General features: G+C 32.8%; 2 protein-coding genes across 3 annotated transcripts in view; one reads left to right on the top strand and one right to left on the bottom strand.

The window, feature by feature from the left end:
- The window catches only part of CCHa1-R (CCHamide-1 receptor), a 102,813-nt gene that overhangs the window by 2,597 nt on the left and 78,057 nt on the right, over positions 1-22,159 (top strand). The window lies entirely within an intron of this gene.
- Positions 19,051-21,088, bottom strand: LOC145731134 (uncharacterized). Its single transcript, XM_081982761.1, has 2 exons — positions 20,633-21,088; positions 19,051-20,493 (listed from the first exon to the last, which is right to left on the bottom strand). The coding sequence occupies exons 1-2, from the start codon at positions 20,781-20,783 to the stop codon at positions 20,189-20,191; spliced, it is 456 nt and encodes a 151-aa protein (XP_081838887.1). The 5' UTR covers positions 20,784-21,088; the 3' UTR covers positions 19,051-20,188.

Raw genomic sequence — 22,159 nt, 5'->3', positions numbered from 1 at the left:
TCTAGACCCTCAATCCTAGAAATGCCCAACAAGAAAAGTATTTGTTTACGCTCAAATAGTTATTTTAATTGAATCAAGTTCGATTTCGACAGAAAGCAATTACCTACTTCTAAACAAAGGTTTTATGGGAATCGCTATGTCATGTTTATTATCGTTAAACCTAGTTGGAAACTTTAAGCCTGCTGTATTTCAGAGTCAATTTTCCGGATTATTGAACGCTGCACAACTGCAAAGTAACATTCTCAGAAAATTGGTACATTGGCAACAGATTTTATCACGTTAATGCCCTTGCTTTTAATTCAAAACAAACTATTATAGTGACCGTAATTTTGAAATTATTGGAAGTCTGAATGTTATAGACTAATTTTTATACTGAAAACTTTACAATAGTGATACAAATTAAAAAAAAAACTTATCTCAATATTAATAATTATATTCCAATATTATTCAAAATTAAATTATGATTTATTGAGCTTCCAGTATTATTAAGTTAAGACAACTGTCGCCAGGCGTTTAGGTTACATTCCTTTTTGTAATTGCTATTTTGGTTTTTGGAAAGTATAAAAAATACAATTAGTCACAAATTAGAAAAAATTCAGATAAAATCACATTTTTCTTGTAGTCTGGCATTTCTCAACAGCAATAGCAGGATTCAAAATTAGGATGGTAAAGATATGCCTGAAAGTAGGTATTAATAAAAAAATTATATCGAATTCCAACATATTATTTGGGGTGAAATAGCAGTCCATTTTCACTAAGTGGAGTTGAAGTAGACAGGGGCTATTGAATAACACAAAGTCATCTCCACAGTAAAAATGTAAACTTTCAAATTCTAAAGGGTGTAAGATGTGGCTCCTTGCAACTTTACAGAAACTCTAAAGGTATTTGGCAACACTAAAAGTTTCCTAAAAGTCTTCAAAAATGTTTAATAAACTTTGGTTTAAAAAAAAATCTTTTAGGGGCTTTTGTTTAAATATCAAAAATATCTTTATAAGATTTTTAAGCAACTTTATAAAGATTCTAAAGGTGCGACAGTACTAAATGTTTCTTGAAATATTACAAATGTTTTTGGCCTTATAAAAATACTTAACTATAAGCTTCTGGCAATATTAAACATTTATTCGAAGGGTTCGTAAGGTTTTAGAGGCGATTGGCATTTTTAGATTGCAATTTCAGGCTTCTGGGAGTATTAAAAATGGATTACAAAGTTTTTAATTTGTTTACTGGCTTCGGTTATTATGAAAATAATTTAGAGATTTTTGGCAACTTGGCAACATTATAATAATTCCATTTGACTGTGGCATTTTCCAAATAATTCTTAAGCCATTTGGCAAATAAAAATGTTAACTAGTTTTACAAGCTTTTGACAAATTTAAAATGGTTCTAGACAATGTTCTTACAGCCTTTTGGTATATATTATATCTCAGAAAGATGGATGACAACATTTTTCGCCCTTTTAATTAAACGCAATTTATAAAATCTTAATTACAATTTAGTTTTAAGTGGAACTTAATTTAAGTTTTTTTCCTCCAACTTTTTTTATTTGGACGTGTAAACCGGACATATTCTGGCCAATTAAACTTTAGAAAAATGGCGGTATTTCCTAGCTAGTATGTGTCGTAATTAGGTTCATTAATTTTACCGTAAAACCCATTAAAGCTCAACTAAAATTATCGTCATTTGGGTGAAAAGTTGCGGAGCTCGTGAAATTCTAGTGGTTGCATTTTCTCTCTATTGTTTCTCATTTGCTGCTTTTAATTTCTTAAATTCTACCATTCTTTATTTTAACGCGGGGATCATCACAAAAACGTCGCTTTATCGCTCGCAATCAGTTGGTTTAATCATTTTTTTGTGGCAGTTTTATGGAATCGTAAAACTCCAATGCTATTTGGAAGATTGGCAACTTTAGTTTAGTTGTTTCGTAGCATTAACTCGAAAAACTGCTAATGTGAATCTCAACGCATTCAGTTTATGAGAAGTTCAATTATGAAGTAAATAGTGAATGTCATTACATGCTTGAACCTTATGTCTTAAATGTTTGTAGAAAATAGTTATTTATATAACAAGGGACTTAAACTCTCGATGGTACGAGGGTACTGTAGCAGAAATTACAATACAGAATATCCAAATAAATTAGGAATAATCCAACAACAAAATTAATTTTGTCGACGGTATTAAATACTTGGTGTTTGGCAACGATCAACTTGATATTTTTTTTGTTTTTCGTCTTTGTTCCGCGCATGCAATTATCTATGTTTCTCTGTCCGTTACGCGATTTTCCAATGGTCGGTTTTGGATTTACCACACCTGTATATTAAATAAATAAAAAAACACAGAAAGTAACAAGTTGAGCCATGTTTTTAACTGTCGTCACCGTCGTGGTGTTATCGATTTGTGTTATCGCTGTAAGTTTTCGAGAAATTTTTCCACAATAATTATCAAATTACCTTTCTTGCTCAATAACGTTACAAGTGTTGTTGTTTTAATGTATAATGTTGTTGTTGTACAAGTGTTAGTTAAGTGGCATAATCAGACAAATGTCGGTTCTCCTACTGACAAAAAACAAACGAAAACAAGTTGGTTCCTAAAGTGGCCCCAAATGGAAACAGCACAAGCCAAGAAAAACTCCAATTAATTCAGTTTTGAAATTACACAAGCCCTATTTAAATCCGCTTTTCCATTTCAAAATCCCGACACTTTTAACATTTGGTCCTAATGTAGGGTGATGGAGTATAACATTATCCCAGCAGGATTATTCAGCAAAAGTCGAAACTTTCCATAGAAAAATCTCACAATATTTTGCGAGTAATTCCAAACTTCCGGTCGTCCCATATTAGCTTTTAACCCCGTCAGTTATTGCATTATATTTTCAAAGCAATTTTCTCCGTTCGATAGCTTGCCTCATCTTATTAGAGCGCAATATGCAAGTTTATATTTAATGACAGTTTGGCTTTATTCTGATAAAGCCTCTCTTAGTGAAATTTAAGCGTAGTTCAATATTCTTTCAGATTTGGTCGAATTTTTCATTTTTTTTTTGTTCGTGTTCAGAGCTAGGTAAAATGTTCCAAGTCGTTTATTTCAAATTTTTTGCTCGAACGACTTTTAATATTAAGGCGCATTTCAATAACTTTATCGCGATATGGTTGCTGCACACGGCTAGTTTTATGGCTGATTACACCTGACTCGTTTGAACAGGTAGTGAATCTTAAGTTTAGTAATTTTCAGAGCAGAAGGTATTGAATTATTCCCAAGTACCTGCTGTTTTATGGCATTATTTAATATTTCTAACCTCCAAAAAATTAGATCAAAACAACAAAGAAACTAGATGCTTCATGGAAAGTGGTTCACTTAACTAGGTAACGTAACATGAATCGTCATTAAGAATTATCAATGTGAGTTTGCTTTTGCCAGATTGCTTTTAAAGCTTTCAAAATGCTCCGAGCTGGACGTTGTCGTTTCCAGGTCCTAAAAGTGTATTTTACCTTTTTCCGACACCAACAATTTTATTTTTCCCTTGACACAGCAGTAGATGATGACCCAGAGACCATTGTGGGTTGTAAAACTTTTCTTTAATGCAGCTTCTGCTCGTGTTAGGGGTTTTATTTACTTTTACTTTTATATGAAAAACGTGTGTAAAAGCTTTAATAAATAAAATTGAAGTGCAAATGACAAAGATTATTTTTTAAATCCTGGTACATATTATTTTTTTACAAGTGTACGCAAATGATTTCTGAACCACTTTTGTTTATATTCAAACAATACACTTTCCCGCATTACGGCTGCTGATTATTTTTGAATTAAAAGTTTTCGAATCCACTTACCAGTGGGGTTTCGACTAATTTATTAATGTACAGATCTCTAAACATACATTTTGCACTAAAATTATTATTTGAGTGAAGCATTTATTACAGTTCAGAAGCCATCATCATTTTCAGCATCTTCTCACAGAAGCATTTTAAGGGAATTACAATCTGATCAGAGAATGATCAATGAGTAATATTGTTCTTACAAATAATGCCACTTAGCTACATTAAGGGTTATTCACTAGTAGTCCTTAAGATCTAACACAAAAGATTAACGCGATTCACTTTGTATTCACTACCACATACACTAAACTAGGTCGAAAGGTTTGATCCTTTTGAGTCGTCTGGTTAGATTAGTGTTGTCCAGGAGTTGAATAACTTTCACGTTGTGCAGAAGTCGTTTTTCATGTCTTCTCGCAACTTATTTTTTATTTATATATATTTATAAAAACTATTGATGATCTCGCTGACAGTGTCCACACCCAAGTCTCTGGGGAGGTCACTGTTTCTAAAGTACCAAGGTGCGTCAACAATGCACCTTAGAACTTTGTTTTGAAATCGTTGAATGATGTTTACGTTGCGTTTTCTTGTACATCCCCAAAGTTGGACTCCGTACGTCCATACAGGCTTTACAACCTGATTGTAGAGTAGCAGTTTGTTGTACACTGAAAGGAAAGAGTTTCTTCCCAGAAGCCAAAACTTTCCAAGTATTAGATTTAGTTCTTCCTTTATCTTTTTGATGTGGGCTCTTTAAAGAGATCAAAATACTCGAAAACGTACTCAGAAGGTGACAAGTTAAAGTTCAAGAACGCCTTCTACTATCCAATGACCGGCATTGTGTGGGCAAAATTTATTTTGCGAAGAAGTAATATTCTATTTCTTGACAACGGATTGATAAAACAAAAATCCAATCTTGATCTCGTAAACTAGTTCTCCATTTTGCAAAAAAAAATATTTCATAAACTGCAAATTACTGATACCATTCTTACATCTGTAACCATTGTCCAACAAACTGGTGCATGAGACTTTATTTCGGCTTTTGGAACTAAGCGGACGCATGGTAACGCTACACAAAGAACGAATTAGGAAGTTTGGAAGCATTGCAAAGGCGAAAGGTAAACGACTAGCTTATGCAAACTCAATTAGTGCCGCCAACATAGCAAAAGACGTCGTAAAAGCTAGATAAAAGCCATTTTAGGCTTTATTTTCTGGCTTCTAACGATGCTAAATGAATGAAAATTACCCCGCAACTGTATTTTTGTTGTGGTTGTTTTTTCTCCTAATTTTTCGATTACTAAGGCTTTACTGTTTCACCAACTTAATGTTACATGCATTGCCAGCAAATGTTTAATTTGTCATTCAACTGTTCTTTCATACAAATATTGCACCGTAATAATTTCCAATAGTTAGTTAGCAAATAAGATTCATCAGGGTTTTTAAAGCGAAATGAAATTGCAAACACAGTATAAAAGCTGGAATAAAATTTACTTGGTATTGCGATCAACCCTTTACATTTTACGGGCCTATGAACAATTATCCCTTCTCATTAATATGAATACCCATTGGGAATAAACTAAGAAGGTTTACGAATTGGTCTGTTAGATTAGGCTCAAAGCTACAATTGACAAGCGGTACCCTTTCACTAACAATTTTCCTCTTGGTTACGTTCGTGTAGGTTTCGTCATGTATGTGGAACACTCTGATAAACATGTCTCAACTCTTTTCGTTCTCTACGTTAAATTACTTTTAATAACTATTAAAATATTAGTCTTTGGGCGAAACCAACTACATTCTGAAAAATGATAGAGCTTAAGCATTTACTGTAAAAGAAGCTTATTTACTCAATTGCAGTACGTGCAGAAAAACAACTTATTCGTAATGACATTTTCTTAGCAAAACTTTCAGATATTCCAGTTGTGCCTAGTTGAATTGATGAAGTAGTCTCTGCAGTTCATCTTCGTTTTCTGATATAATTACTGCGTCATCCGCGTAGCATTACTATTACTATTATTATTCCTCCTATTGCTTTTATTATTTCGTTCGTGATTAGGTTAAAGAGTACCGGGCTTAGAAAGTCTCCCTGTCTTATTCCATGGGCACTTCTTGGGTCAGGCTGTTGTTTACAAGTATTCTGGTCATTGTGTTGGTGATCAAGTTTTCAATAGTTCTAACTATTTCTTCCGGCATGCTGCCTCGTCTCAATATGGTTGTGATGTCATTGCCTGTCAGCCTCACTCGATTAAACGCTTTGCTCAGATCTAGATCTGAAGCACATATACGCCGATTTCTCGTATTTGATTGATTTCTCGACTATTTGTCGAATGATGAATATGGCGTCTGTGGTAGACCGGTTTTTCCTGAATACCTGTTGTTCTTCCATTATGGGTATTTGTTCTGAGATGATACCGTATATGATTTTCGTGAATATTTTTATCACGGCTCTTAGGAGAGTTATTCCTCTGTAGTTTACTGGTTGTTTTTTGTCGCCTTTTTTGAAGATAGGGATAGTGATGCTTTTCTTCCAGTCAGTTGGTATAGTTGTTTTATTTAAGATCTGCTGGTAAAGATTGGCTAGTTATTCGCTTAGTGGTTTACCTCCATACTTTATCAGTTCGTTGTTCAATTCATCGATTCCTGGGGCTTTTCTGTTTTTTTAGTTCCTTGGTATATTTTTCTACTAGTTCGTGGGTGATACGGGTAATTGCTTCTGCCATTGCCAGCTTTTCCTGGTGTTGAGTCTCATCTTCGTCGAACATTTATTTGAAATAATTTATCCATGCCTCGCCTGGGTTATTTGTTACTGTTACGTTGACTTCGCGTTTCCTTCGTCTTAAGCACGGATCACACTAGGCTGATTGCCAGCTGCTGCCAATCAGCACGTGATAGTATATGGTGTTTTTTTGGGAGCTGGATCTGTTTTAATCTGAGGCAAACTTCAACAGTATAGCAGAGGTTTCGCAAAAGTCATTTCTGCATCTTCAGAGCACTCTATTTATTTTGATTGTTTTCACTAACCTCATTTGTAAACTTATACGGGAGTATTTAAACATATAACATTTTTATAAAACGGAATTAATTTTGTTTACAGTAACAGAATACCCAAATTAAAATTATTAAAATTTAGTGGCAATTTCGTTCGAGTTTGTATGAGTTGCAGAGCCCCGTATACTACTGTTTAAAAGCATTTGTCAATTAAATGGATAAATACCACCAATCATATCTGTCTAGCTCAGTTATGTAGTGCAAAACAATGGAAAATTATATGCAGGTATCTAAGCTATTATGTGCCCGTTCGTCGCTGACCCTGACCTATTGATAATTTCCATGAATAACAGAAATATTAAAAAGGAAAAATCTTTTATCTTGGGTGTTTCACTATTTGCATATTTAAATATGTATATTAGATGATGATTTAATATTCAAACGAACCACTCTAATGAAACGTTTTTCATTTATTTCTTGCTTACACTTGTTGATTTCTTTGTTCAATGTTAGCCCAAAGGTACATAAAATAAAGTGAAAATTCCTAAAAGGAGACTTGATGTATATTAGAGTAGAGAGATAAGTTTATGCTGATTTGGTCTCTTTTAAGCTAAAGTTTTACTACTATCACGTAGTGCTTTATGCAGTGGAAAAGCGAAGCTAGCAGTAGATTACGTCAAGCAAATGTAATGGCGTTTTAATTAGTATCCTTACACAAGAAATATAGCACTACATCGAAAATAGTTAAAAAGGTATTTTAATTAAATTAATTAATAATATATCAAACCTTATTTTTCCATGGACTTACACCAATATTTTTTTATGTTTACCTAAAAAAAGTGGAAACATCTTAGTTAACTTTGGCAAAAAAATAGCATTTTCTCTTAGCTGCAATGTTTATTTTGTCATTTTTGATACCACCTTGGGCAAACAAGTCATCGTAAATCATTATTCAAGCAATTATTTTTTATTTTTCCTCGATGTTCGCCCATTCCTCTTGACTGTCACGACACGCCAATTTCTATAAATTGATTACCCTTGCTTGTTCTTATTTGTCCAACTTTAACCTAATATTTTCTTTTGGCTTTTATAGTTATGAAAATATAAGATAAATTAATATTCCCAGTTAATTAAAAGTTAAACCAAACATTCGTTAAGCTTAACTTGACCTTATTTGCCCTAATCCAGGATGATGCTGGGACATCCCCAAAGAGCAAAGTTTTAATTATTAATTCCTTTTCTAGTAAAATTTCGTCACCCTTAATTTAAATTTTACTGGTTTGTAATATTTGTTTAATTGTCAGTTAAATCCTCGTATTAATAAAGTTAGTCATAAATTCTACTAATATTAACCAGCAAGTGTTATGGCATTAGGTTTATTCCAAACGAGAGTAATATCTAGTAATTAGCAGGCATCCTCATTTATAAAAAGCTGTTCTAACCAGCTACAAAGTACTGATTTAGAACCAAAAATTATCGAGAGTTTGTCGTCCCAACCAAAGTTATAGTTAAAATTATAATTTGAACGATATTTTAGTAAGAGCTTTAAACTTTGTTAGTACTTTCGGAGATATCCGAAAAAAAATGCAATTTTGGAAATTAGTTTTTATTTTTTTACTAATTTATCTGCTAAGATAACTGAAAACAGAGACACTTTACCATTATCACTTTTCCTCCTCTACAACGAGGCTTTATTATTGTTGATATTCGACGTTTCGTTTTTTAGTTACCATCATCAACTTTCATTTTTCTTATGTGCGCCATATTGAATTTTTGCCTATTTTGATTACGATGATGTACCATATGTTATGGTTCAGTCTAAGAATTTCGTAAAAATTACGAAAATGATGTTTTTGCAAAAGCACCTTGAAAATTACATGTCAAAAATCCATCGATCGGTCAAATGACACTACCGTGATATTACTGCCATTTCCAAAATAATTGATCATGTGACAAACTGTCAGATGATGACACAAAACAAGCTCTAATCTAATAAATTGTTGACTGATGTCATGTACAGGGTGAGTCAACGATAGAGACCTCAATATCACAGTTTCGAAAGAAACAAAAAAATGTAAAATTACTTTTGGATATACTGGGTGGTTCATAAAGGCGTGGCAGATAAAATATTAATTTTTTCTTAAATAGAACTCTCAATTTTTTTGTTAATACTGTCATATTCCTAAACGTAATAGTTTCTCTATTATTTCAATTTTTTCAGGAAAATATTAGTTTTTACCATGATGGAAAATTGTCTGTATTGCCATTGTTTCTAAAGGTAGAATACTCAGATTTGGTGCGAACGTTCTACAGGGACGACAAAATAGATTTATCCAAATGAAATTGCGTTAGATGCTACAGGGCGTTGAACTTTTTAAAACATACTTTGACTATTTCTAAATGGAACACCTTGTGCATTAATCTTTTTTTTATAGCTTTTATGAAACACTTCTACTTTTATTAAGTATGTCATATACCTTATATTAATGGTCTGCGATTTATTTATACTTTTTTAATTTTTAACTTCGTTTTTGTTATCTTAACTAAACTAAGATTATAACTAAATGGCCTAGGACTAATCAAATATGGAGATGTTGTCAAACTTTGACATGTAAAATAAGTAAGTTAGTTAGACATCTATTATTATTTATTTTTGTTTGTTTTTAAAAAAGTGTATACATATAATCCAAAAATTCGAAAAAACCACTTATCCTATATTGTTTTATAACAGTTTTGTTTTAGGTATAGGTTATGGTATGGTAATTTTATGTAATTTCTAAGACATATTTTACTTAAAACAACTTATTACAACCTAGTATAATTTACTTTGGACTGTTAGAGCAACAAAAAAAACGAATTAGAAATTTTGAGGTGACAAGCAAAAGGGAAAAAGATAAGGATGAGGAGCTCTTCAATTGTAATTCTTAATTCGGGCCTTAATCGACCCCTAATTGCTCAAATCTACCCCAAATTAAACTTCCTTGTATCTCTTCTAAATAACTGAGTGACGGTTATTTGAATGTTGATGGTGAGGCTCGTAAAACGGGCACCCTGTATGTAAATTAACTGATATTAATTAAGGGAATGATTCAAATGAATAACTGGAGATTTAACTTTGTACTATGGAAGGTAATTTACCATACTACTCGTATTAATGCTAGATGTTAAATTTATTAAATGTGTGTCTTACATGAGAAGGTTATGAAGAATACATACGTAATTGTGGTTCAAAATCAAAAAAAATGTAGATGTTTCAAATGACTCTCAATTGCAATATTTCTAAACTCACAAAAATTAGAAAAAAAAATATAAATTTAAAAACCGAAATGTTTTCAAATAAACTCAACTATGACAGGAAGCCGTGAAATATGAAGCATTGTGAAAGTGAATGATAATTTACTGTTGAAATTGCGGAGCTCAAATATAATGGTTATTTTCAATTTGGGTGCGGAAAGTTAATAGCGTAATACATATAACTAAGTTATAATATTTTAAAAAGTATAGTTGACTCAACCAAACTACTATTAATTTGGCAGCCAAAATAATTATCATTTATTAAGCAATAAACAATTAACTAATGTGAATACTAGCATGTCCTAAATTAATTATAAACTCTAATGAGAATTAATTGGACAATGAACTGGCGTCGTAGTAACTCCATCTATCCATAATTTGAGTATCTCTTGACATTAATTAAATTGATAATTGCCGAAACATATGCATAGTTACTTATCGTTTGTATAATTTTTAAGAGTGTGATTTGATTCTAGATTTTATATAAATTGAACTTGAAGCAACATTTTTGACGCTCGTGCTCAAATCTAAGTAATCCTAGTTTTCCGTCAAAGTTAAAATGCTTCAAACGACAAACACGGAATACAAAATAACATGTGCACTTTCCCTCAAATTGAATCCATAATCACCTTAAAGGATTTCCTAGGTTAAGGCACTACACTACCTCCACAAAAGTTAGTAATTCATCAGTTGCGGAGGAAAAATTTTCTCTCGGATAACAGTTTTATTATATTCTGTCTCTGTTGACTTTTCTCAACATCTCATCCCCTTCAAACTCTAAATCCAATTTTGATCTTTAGCACTCTAGACTAGAATATGCCCTTCATCAAATTCAGAATTTTGTAACTCATATTGGATATGTAAATAACAAAGTGAATTAGTTAGTTAGTTAGTTAGTCTTCTTTATTTCTAATTATGGTCACAATACATTTCCTGTAACTACAAAAAACATACATGAAAACACAAAAAGAAACAGCGTCATTTTAAGAATGAGTGTACACCTAATAGTCTCTTACATAATCCCTGATACAATATGGCTCTAAATTAATTAACATCTGTTTTACCTTTCTTTTAAAAAGTTTCTCATTTCTTTCTAATTTTAAATCATTTTGTAATGTATTAAAAAGCTTCAAACAGGCATAATATGGATTTTTTTCGGTTATAGTTAATCTGTGTATCGGATAATTTACATTTACGCTTCGAGTGTTATAACTATGATGTACCTCCAGATCAAACATACTTTTGTTTTTGAAAAAGAAAACTATACATTCATAAATACAGTGCGTTTTTTTTAACGCGCAACATAGGATTTTACGTGTTAAATTTTTAAGCCCATGTTAGATCATGTTGTTTTGGAACTACAAGTGTAAAACTTGACAGGTGTGTGTTTAGTACCCTGAAGCTTAAGTAAGTTTACCAAATCGGTCTAAAAAGTGTTTACAAACTAACCAAAAATCATTTTTTTTCGAAAAGATTTTATCTTTCCATGCTCCCTGTGTGCATGGTAGGTGCTTGTTGTTTTTGATACTGGCACGGCAGGTAGCAGGTAAAATTTGGCCTAGAAAGTAAAACAGGGTGATCAAAATGCTAATATTAACTTTGTATCAAGAAAGTTAAGAACAAAAGAAGTATTTTTATAAATGATTGTTCAAAGTGACCTCAGTTTGAAGCCAAACAGTATCCCACACGATTATAAAATGCCCTTTTGACGTTATAAATAAATATGTCACTCAACCTGCTACCTGCCCTGCCAGTATCAGAAACAACAAAGCACCGACCATGCATACAGGGAGCATGGAAAAATAAAATCTTTTCGAAAAAAGATGATTTTTCATTAGTTTGTAAACACTTTTTAGACCGAATTGGTAAACTTACTTAAGCTTCAGGGTACTAAACACACACCCGTCAAGTTTTACACTTGTAGTTCCAAAACAACATGGTCTAACATGGGCTTAAAAATTTAACACGTAAAATCCTATGTTGCGCGTTGAAAAAAACGCACTGTATATAGTCCCCACACCGTCAGAATGCCATTAGCTTTGAAAACCCCCCTGCAGCTCTCCCTGTATCCCATTTTCTTGACTATTCTAAGTGCTCGTTTTTGTAAAACAAAAATTTTTTCCATTAAGCTATTAGAACCCCAAAATATTATCCCATACTTGAGCACAGATTCAAAGTTTGCGTAATATAGGATTTTTAATGTTCTTTCATTCATGTATTTCGCAGTGACTCGTATGCCATAGCAAACTGAACTAAGCTTTTTGTTTAACTCTAAAATATGATTTGACCAGTTTAGGAATTCATCCAAGTGAATTCCAAGAAATTTGGTATGTTCTACTAGCTCTGTATTTGATTGTCCAAAAGTTAGTGTTCCAGGTTTTTCAATTTTGAATTGTTTTGTTCTAAAGAGTAGAACCTTTGTTTTATTATTATTAAGTAATAATCTGTTACTTTTAAACCAATCTTGTGCTCTGCAAAATAAGTTTTCTCCCGATAGTGCTAGGCTTTCTACATTTCTTCCCCCTGTCAATAAATTCGTATCATCGGCATAACACGTCACATGCTCATTTTCTGAAAGCAGAATGTTGCTCAGGTCATTAAGAAATACAATGAATAAAATAGGTCCCAATATGCTTCCCTGTGCAATTCCAATTTTATTTTCCTTCAGACTTGAGAAATAATTTTGTCCATTTTTTAATATTTTAACTTTTTGTTGCCTATTAGTTAAATATGATGAAAACAAATGTAATGTTTGACCTCGCACACCGTAAGCCTTAAGTTTTCTAAGCAACATATCTGGGTCAACACAGTCGTACGCCCTTGACTTATTATGGATTTGACTGATACTGATACTTGCACAACTGTATTTCTAGTTTTCAGAAATATTTCTGTTACATTTGGGGTATTAAAATGGTATAGACTTTAGGAATAATTGTTTCACTTGGAATCCGGTTAAGTGAACCGATTTAATAATTTGCCCTTTGGCCCAATGTACTTAATTAACTGCACCTATAAACTTTAATGGAGGATACTAGTTGTGATATGCCTTCAGGAAATTCAAAGTTTGTACCCAAAATATATAGGTATTCAGTTTATGAGAACAATATCGCTAGAGTTTAAATTAGCAGCCTATACAATTGTGGAACTGATAAGAATCGGACAGATATTTTTGTGGTTAGTATGCCGATAACGATTTGGCCGCTCAATAGCATGGACAATTTCCATGACTTCTTTATCAAAAAAAGCGGAAAAACTGAAACATCCATTTGATAACGATTTATTGTTATTGTTAAGTGAAGGTCCGAAACCGTCTGTCATATCTGTTTAGGTTATCCATCAATACACGTGCGTCACTACTTGTGGATCAGATATCTGGTCGTTTTAGCTGCGATATCTTTTCCACAACTTACGAAAGCGAAAGGTTTGTTCAGAAACCCAAATTGGACAAATAAAACAATTTATCGAATCGATATTCTTATGTGATCTATTCGTTCAGAAATCGGGCATAAGTTAATCGTGTGAGTATTTTGTTACCTGTCGTGATTCGAAAATCATTCACGTTAGTCGCCAAAACTAGAAAGCCTAGGTAAATTACTTTTCTTGTAAAAATAAAGTATCATGTTTCTGTGCAGTCTATTTAACGAAATCTTTCAAGCGGAATACAATCCCCTTGTGTACACCTTTTGAGAAAGTTTTATACCAGTGCTCCAAAACTAAATAAAATATAACAACTTTAGTGTTTCTTAAGAAAACTTGCTCAGTTAATTAAAAAAAAACCGTAACCATGCAACTGGGAAATATAGCGGGTCATAAATTTAATAAAACGTGATAGTCCTGAACCAAGTTTATATCATTTGTGGTATCATTAACAATGTAATTCGTTTGGCATAACTCCAACTGCATTTGCATTTATGGAGAATAACGAAATTGCATAGACACATAATAATGAACTGTTAAATTTATATTTTATTAGTTAATGATGAAACCTCACATTTAGTTTTGTTAATTTGTTGAAAATAGGTTTTAATTCTCACTATAATGGGGTATTTTCCGGACTTTTTGGTTTCTGGTTCATACACTCTTGCCCTTGTTTTGTCGTATGTCTTGGACCCATTCGCATACCGTATGGTGTGTTTGCCTGGTTTTACGGTTTCTATAAAAATTATCTTTGGAATAAATCGTTATTATCCTCAGTAAAAAACGTATTTTTATTGTTATATTTTTGGATAGTTTTATCTTTGGGATATGTTCGGATATGAAGCAATAGTCTAATGAGGTCAAAGCTCTCCTGCCTACCAGTATACCCCCTACAACACTGTTACTGTTATTTGCTGATGGTGTTTTTAAGTTTCTGTTATTAGCTATTCTAAACAATAATGATCTCTATTTTCGCCGTAGGATAGCAAAAAAGCATGCTAGTCTTTGTACTTTGCTAAGGATATTTCTACTAAATAGTAAAGAACTTAACCTACTGATTCATGTTTAATTTAGTTTCCAATCCATGATTTAAGATTGTGACCCTCTAGTTACAAGTATTATAATAAAAGTTTTAGTTTAATTATTATTGGTCATGCACAGGTTTTCATCGCACTTTATCCACACTCATCTAGGTACGGTAGCATACAATTTAACCATACAACAATGGAAGTACAAGTCGTGTAAAGTTACAGTTACCGATCTACTCGCACACATTAATAATTATAAACTTATAATTTTAAAAAAGGATTTAGCGTGCATTTTGTGAATTAAGTACTTATTTATTACTGATTTGTGCGACAACTATAATTATTGATATTAGCAGAGTTTTACAGTGGCGTGACTGTGTCGACGATTAAAATAGTTTTTGACTTAACAAGTGAGGAAAGTCACGTTATTTGGAGGATTTCGGCAATGCTGTTGCTTGCGGAAATAGTTATTCTCTTAACAGGTGTAAAAAATTGGATAATAAAAGAAAGCTCCTGTAAACTGTATGCTAAATAATACAATATACAGGATGTTCATTACGTACTTTAAGGCGTGAATATTTGTTTTTAAGCAAACAAGTTTGTTCTAATTAATTAACAAGTTGCTTGCAAAAGTATAAATTTAAGGCTAATACTCTACAAACATTTTCGAATTTTGTTATTTTCGTTCTATTTTCGTGTTCCATGTTTAAATTTAAATAAACTTTTCCTGGAATTTTGTTTTGTTCTACTAAATTAGAACTCTACTAATTAGGAACGATATATTTTCAACAAGACTCCCACTTTTTTTGTACCATTAATTGAAATTCATAAAACTACTTTCCTAATTTTTTAAATTGGTCTTTTAAATACCAGTTTGTCACATGCACTTTTGTGTGACACATTTGAACAACGTGACTTTAAAAAAGGTACTAATTATGCGCAAAATTTAACTCAGAAATAACATCCCTTTACTAAAGAGTTTCATAAATTTAGCTGTATTATATTATACGAATAAGAAAAAAAAAAATAAAGTCCTTACAATAATAAAAAATTTCAATATTTTATTAACATATGCTTAACGTTTTAAACTAATAATTCCTTTGAAAAAAAAACTTTGGCAGACCTCAAAATTTAGAGAAAGTATAGACTTCTTGCGTATATTATATGTCTTTGATGTTATTCAATTAGATGGTGAACCGACAGCAAAACGATCGTTAAAGAATATATTATTTTCAATGGCCAATGTTAACCTCATCCAAATTTATAATTAATCCATTTTTGAACGCTCGAATAAATTTGAAAAAAACTGATAAAATCGTTTCGAATAAAATTTAATCTCATTGACCATCAAACAGATTTTTCCGTAAAGGTAAGCTTGAAAATTGATTAGGAGAATTGCGAAAAACCCTATAAAATAAAATGGGCATTTCAATATTAATTTCACAAGCTCAGTGTTTGATGTCGATTTATTAATAACGGGTTTTGACGATATTTATTTATTTTACGTCGTTATTATGCGCTGTCGGTCAGTTAAACTGATACAAATTTAAAAGGTGCGTTATAGACAAAGGTATGTGTAATTTTAAAATATAAAATAAAACACTGGTAGTTTTATAGAGTGTTACAGAATACATTTTGCAAATTTATGGGGTATGAGTAAGTATAGGAGGAGTGCTTGTTTTTGTTTTGAAAATTAAAACTTCTTATTCCCAATGTTTGCATATGTTTCCTGCATGTCCTATAAAATAGTTATACGTATTCTGCAACTCCCTGTAGCTTCGCATTACTTACCTAAAAACTACACTACCTTTATCGAATTTCCCGTTTCACATGTTAAGTGCAGATTTTAGCCACGCACGTGATACTAAAACATCCACCTTATATCAGATTCCACTTATACTTTCGTACTGCTTTCATGTGAATAAAACAGATTTATTTTTACGGTTTCGTTCCATTGTGAATTTTTCCAGCTTTTCCGTACATCGAAAATTGGAGCTGATTGGAAAATGGCGTAAAAGCATGGAGCTGTGATAGTTTGGGGCGTGCTTCGTTAGGATAACACACGTGTACCTTTAGTGGTTTGCTGTGCTCAATACTGATTTGAAAATCCCTTGCAACAGGGCGTTAATAATAATGATTGCCTTAAGAGAGTTGTAGCAACAAAAAGCGGAATATAAATTGCGTCATTAAAGATGTGTTCCAATTCTACCAAGGAGCCAAACGAAATTATTTATCAACGTCTCTTCTTATGGAGAATAGACTTTTTTGTGCTTAGAAAGGTGCATTTGGGTCCGAAAGGTTAATTTGACCCGGCTTAGGAGTAGATGTAAGGTCTTTTTTCAGTTTTTTTACAGGGTGTGCACTTTAATTTGTGAACTAAATGTGCTCATTTTTTTTCATACCTATATCATGCATGGTTCCAAAGGTATTAATTCATATTTCGCGGTTGCCACCTTGAGAGTTCCAGATTTCCGGTGATTGAAAAAGTTTTGTTAAAACCAGATATATCTCTAAAGTTCGATTCTAAAGTATTTAAAAAATCTATTTGTGTTTTTGGCTACCGATAGATGAAGCAATCGCCTCTCGTATTGCTCCGTGTCAGTGCAAGAAATTTGTTTTATCTATCAATAATTATCAATACATTTTTAACGAGAGCATTTGGCAACATAGCATCAGTGTGTTTTTAAGGTTAGCAAATGACAGAAACATATTGATTGACATTGACAGTGCTTCTTCCAGCTATTTAATCGGTTAGCAAGAGTCACAAGAGTAAGGTTAAGCTGATAAAAAGCAGAATATAAACAACTTTCGGAAAAGTTAAATCATCAGTGTCGTTATTATTTTACAACTAATAGACAAGGAACGACAATTATTACGCCACTGTTGTTGATCTTTAGGCAAAATATTTTTTCTACCTTTCATGACCAAATTCAATTCACAAACATAAAAATATCAAATAGATAATCTTGTCTATACATATTTTCAGTAAAATAACAAATTTAAATATTTTAACGAGTTCCAAACAACTTTTTTAGAAGCAAACATGTTTTTCCTATTTAAATCGAAGCTTCAAAAAATTTACAAATGTATATTCAGATATTTTGTGAGGTTTACTGTCATCTTATAGACACAGACGCAAAACAGAATAAATCTGTTTTTCCTTTGACTCAATTTAACTATGCAGACGCAATTTCACTTGTCGAACAAAATATAAAACACATACAACCAAATTAGGTTTCGTAGAAGCCTAATAGGGTGACAAGACTGGACACATGGCCTCTGACATGACCTGGACTTAGTTTAAGGAGACAAATATGAAATAGCATTTGATGCAGTTTTATACTGGCTGCTTTGTATTACTTGTAATGCTTATTCACAGAAAGTTAATAGTGTTAAATTCAAATTTCTGGAACTATGTAAGGTTGGTAAATTCAGAAACTGTCCACAAAAATATGTAAATAACATCAGAAGATCCATCTGTCATTGTCGAGAGCTTTAGCCGAGATGAATATTTTAGATTACAGTCGGTTATACATACAAGTGTACTTTGACAAGACGGATCTGTTATTATTACGAGTATAAGGGGTTGGCAAAAAGTCGAACAATTTTGTTAAGTGTTCAACAATTATTGTACAAAAAGTTTCAGTTTTTTGTAGCGTAACTATGGATTTCGTTAATTAATGTTTTTATGCTGAAATTTGACATGAACAACTTCTTCTTCAGAAAAAAATCAGCAGCCCTAATGTTACATTTTAGAAATACATTTTTTTCTTAATAGCTATTTATTCATTAAGCGCGAAAAGTATGACTATTTTGCTTGGAGAATAAACAATCATTCCAGAGCAAAAAATTGTGTGCTCGCAGGAGAAATAAATTGCGTATAAGCCACAGCAGGCTTTCAAGTAATTGTTTGTAATGGAAACTAAAATAAATAATAATAAGATATGTATTAAAGTTTGTCTTGAATGTGTTTCAACTTTTAAACTAATAAAAAATCGATTTAAAAAAAATACAGTAAATAAACGAAAAATTTAGTTCTTGATATAAACAAATGTTGTTATAATTTGATTTAGGGCAGGTATTTCCATCTGCTAATAAAGTAGCTAATAACTATTTGGTCACTAAAGTGTATTTCAAAGATTAATTGTCGAATAAATTGCAAGTAGGTCAGTAGGAAGAAGACAAAACTTCTGGCTGAAAGACTTAAGATGATGGTTTGGATGTACCAAAATTGACATCTTCAGAGCTGCTACATCCAGAATTATGATTGCCAATTGGATCGCCAACCTCCGGCGGGAGACGGCGGATTAAGAAGAAGACCAGCAGCCAGCAGCTCTAAATACAGTTAGGGATAGAGTTTTGACTAAAATAGTTTTAGTTGTCAATAAAACAAATAATTTTTCTGTTTTCTTAACTGTTGGTTAGAAAGAGCAAACAATTTTACGTATATTCTGAACTGAATAAGATTTAGCATCCCATCTAGATAACCTGATTTTTTTTCAGAAAGAAAAATCAAAAGACAAACATGTGGAGGCATTTTTTATTAATTCAGCCACAGGTAACATTACTTCCAAATGAATTACTTGTAATATTCAGTAAGAAACAACTTACATGCTTCTATTGAATTATTTTACCGAAAATTGGTAGTACATCATTAATCCGAAATTTACAGCATCGAATATAAATACTCGCATCCTATTTGCGGCTATTTTATATGGTCATAAAAGCTTAACGATATTCTACATTTTGCTTAAAGCATTTGATGTGGACCGTGAATTTGGCCTACATTTCTATGAGTATTAATTAATGAGAAAGTTTCGGACGGCTAAACCCCTCATCAAAGTGCGGTCCAATTTGATGTTTACAGGTGTTATAAACAGTGTTTAGTAGTTAACTGAAATGTAATCGCAAGCTTTACCTATCAAGCTACATCCTGATTTACGGCTGGACATTTAATTACAAACAATGTTTTAGAGGAAAAGATAGATAAGGTCAATTAAGTTTATGATTACCTTCCGCAACTCAATGACAGACAGTAATTAGGAAGATTAAGCAAGACGTCAAATTGTATATCAAGTAACTATCCAGAAATATTTGTACCTAGTGTAACTGATTATAAATTTACTCCGAGATCTCCGAAAATATACGAAATTTTCAAAAGCTTTTTTAAATAAAACACTTTCCAACAGTCCAAGATTTCCAAACAGTCGGATTTCGTCCGTTTGTTTTTACATCCTCAAGTTTTGGGGAGTTAGGGTCTCGTGAGTGGGCGGATGGTTTTCCCCCTTTTGCGTAGGCAAGGCGCCAGAAGAGCCCAGTTAGCACCGAGATAACTGCAGAAAGGTTCTACCCAAATTTTGAGAATCAAATTCTCGCCATCCGGGGGGAAGGTCTGGGGGAAATTTTGGTTCTCTTCTTGGCTGGTTGGTCCTGAATTGTCGTTTATCTGAAAGAGAAAGAAAAACTTATTAATAATTATCCGTTATCCAATAACTGGTATCGGGGTCGTTTGTGGGGTGCTTCTAGCTCCGGGTCGTAGTTCACTGCTTCTCGCAGTAACTGATTTTCGCTGCTTTCCACTTTTCCGAAGTGCTAACTTCGATGTCCTGCTTGTCATGGGGAATAGTTTTGCTCTGGTCGCTCTGGCTTTCTGTCTGGCGTATTCTATGTGACTTCCCCACGTGAGTTTCTTGTCCATCTTGACCCCAAGGTACGTCGCCTCGTTGCGTCACTCGATATCCATGTCTTTTTACCTGACGTTGCCTTGTATCCTCGTCGTCTTCTTTTGAAGACTATGGCCTGCGTTTTCCCCGCTTTTAGGTCGATCTTCCATTTGTTGCACCATTTCTCCAATGCTGTGGTCTCCTCTTGTAGGTATCGGGTCAGGAGTCGGCCGCTCCTGCTACGGGCCATGAACGCAGTGTCATCCGCGTAGAGCGCTAAGCCGGTTCGCTGCGTTCTAGGTGAATCTGAAACATAAATGTTATAGAGAAATGGCGACAGTCCTGCACCTTGCGGCCTCCTGCTTCCATTTTCCTATAACTTCAGAAAAACTGTCGATTTTGACTCAAAAGCGACGAACTGAAAGAAAAATCTAATTAGTTTTACCACTTCGGCCGACCAGGCCGACTGAAAAGCCGGCATCCAGCATCTTGATTAGAAGTCCTCTGTCCCAAACCCTGTCGAAGGCCTTGGAGACGGAAACGAGGTGGGAATTTACAAAGCCAGTGGAATATTCCAGAACACGAGTTTCTTCCATGAAACAGCGAAAAAAAAACTGATTGAAAACTAATTCAAAACACACTCAAACTAACAGCCGACAGACAGAACTTTGACAACGACAGCCCACTGACAACAGCAATTAACCAATTAAATTGAGAGAAGAAAACTGTAATGGAATAAAGAGTAAGTCGCCATTTATGAACTGAATTAGAAAAACATAATAAAGATTTGAAATAAAGTGGTAAAACCTCAAACTTCAGTAATTAACTAATAAAGGAAACCGTAAGATTATGAAAACACCAGAAAAGTCCCTAAGGAAGAAATTGAACCGTAATTTTCTTTCAAGTTAATTTTACAAAGTTAGAAAAAACAATGTTTGTCATAGTAAACAGTTAAAGTGAAAATTAAAAAATGGGACGATATTTTTTTTAAATTTTAAAAGGAAAAATATTCACTTGATCCTATGCATTTTCATACATTGCAGATAACAAGTGAAGAAGCGCTTTCCTAAGAAAGCTCCAACAATGGTCGGTAAACTTGAATGTTAAATAGAGTTTTAAAGTTTCCCTTTGAAACCGTATTTCCGAGTAGTAAGATAACTTCTATTCGAGCTCTAAAACTGCATTTCCAGTGTTATTCTTAGAAGGAAAAATTCAGATAATAAGGAAGTCTATACCAAATATTTGTGTAATTTATGTGATGCGAAATAGTAAGTATTCCATTATATTTTAACCCTGACATGCATAGAGCCGAAAATTGATATGAGCACATCAAAAGTGATCACTCTTGATGTAATGTCTCTACGTATCAAGGTTGATGACATTTTGATCGATTTTCTACTGGTCGAGATATCAAATGACGTTTCGTATGAACAGCCTTTTTACCCTGTATTCACACTTCACCAACGAGAGAAAACTAATTTATATATTTTTCGACGACTGACTTTGAAAGTACCTCATGTACGCTTCCATTTAAGAAGAATTATTATGTCCTAAACTATTACAGAAAGTTTTAAATGGAATTTGATCTCCGCCTATTTATTTAGCATATGATACAAAACACAATAACATGAAATACCAAAGAAATCACCACAAATAGTCACACAAATCAACACATCTGTTACAAACCATTTGGATTTAGTCTTGCAACAGACTTGTCAAAAACTTTTTAGCTCTTGCCTTCTTTGCTTCTCAATGCAACTTTGAAATTTATGATTTTAATAAGCTTTTGTCAAAGAGCATGTACTTAAATTTTTAAGTGACTTATAACAGTCCCAATCATTTCATTTCTAGTTATAATTTCTTTCGCAAAAACGTTTAGTACATTTATTATAAATAATTATCTTACTTGACATTTAACCAAAAGGGTGGTTTAATTAAACAGTCAGTCAGCGTAATTACTTCAAAATTATTA

Source organism: Ips typographus, linkage group LG1 (genome assembly GCF_016097725.1).
Source record: "Ips typographus isolate SLU linkage group LG1, UJ_Ityp_2.0, whole genome shotgun sequence".
Classification (NCBI taxonomy): domain Eukaryota; kingdom Metazoa; phylum Arthropoda; class Insecta; order Coleoptera; family Curculionidae; genus Ips; species Ips typographus.
This window is presented reverse-complemented; position numbering and strand designations above follow the sequence as displayed.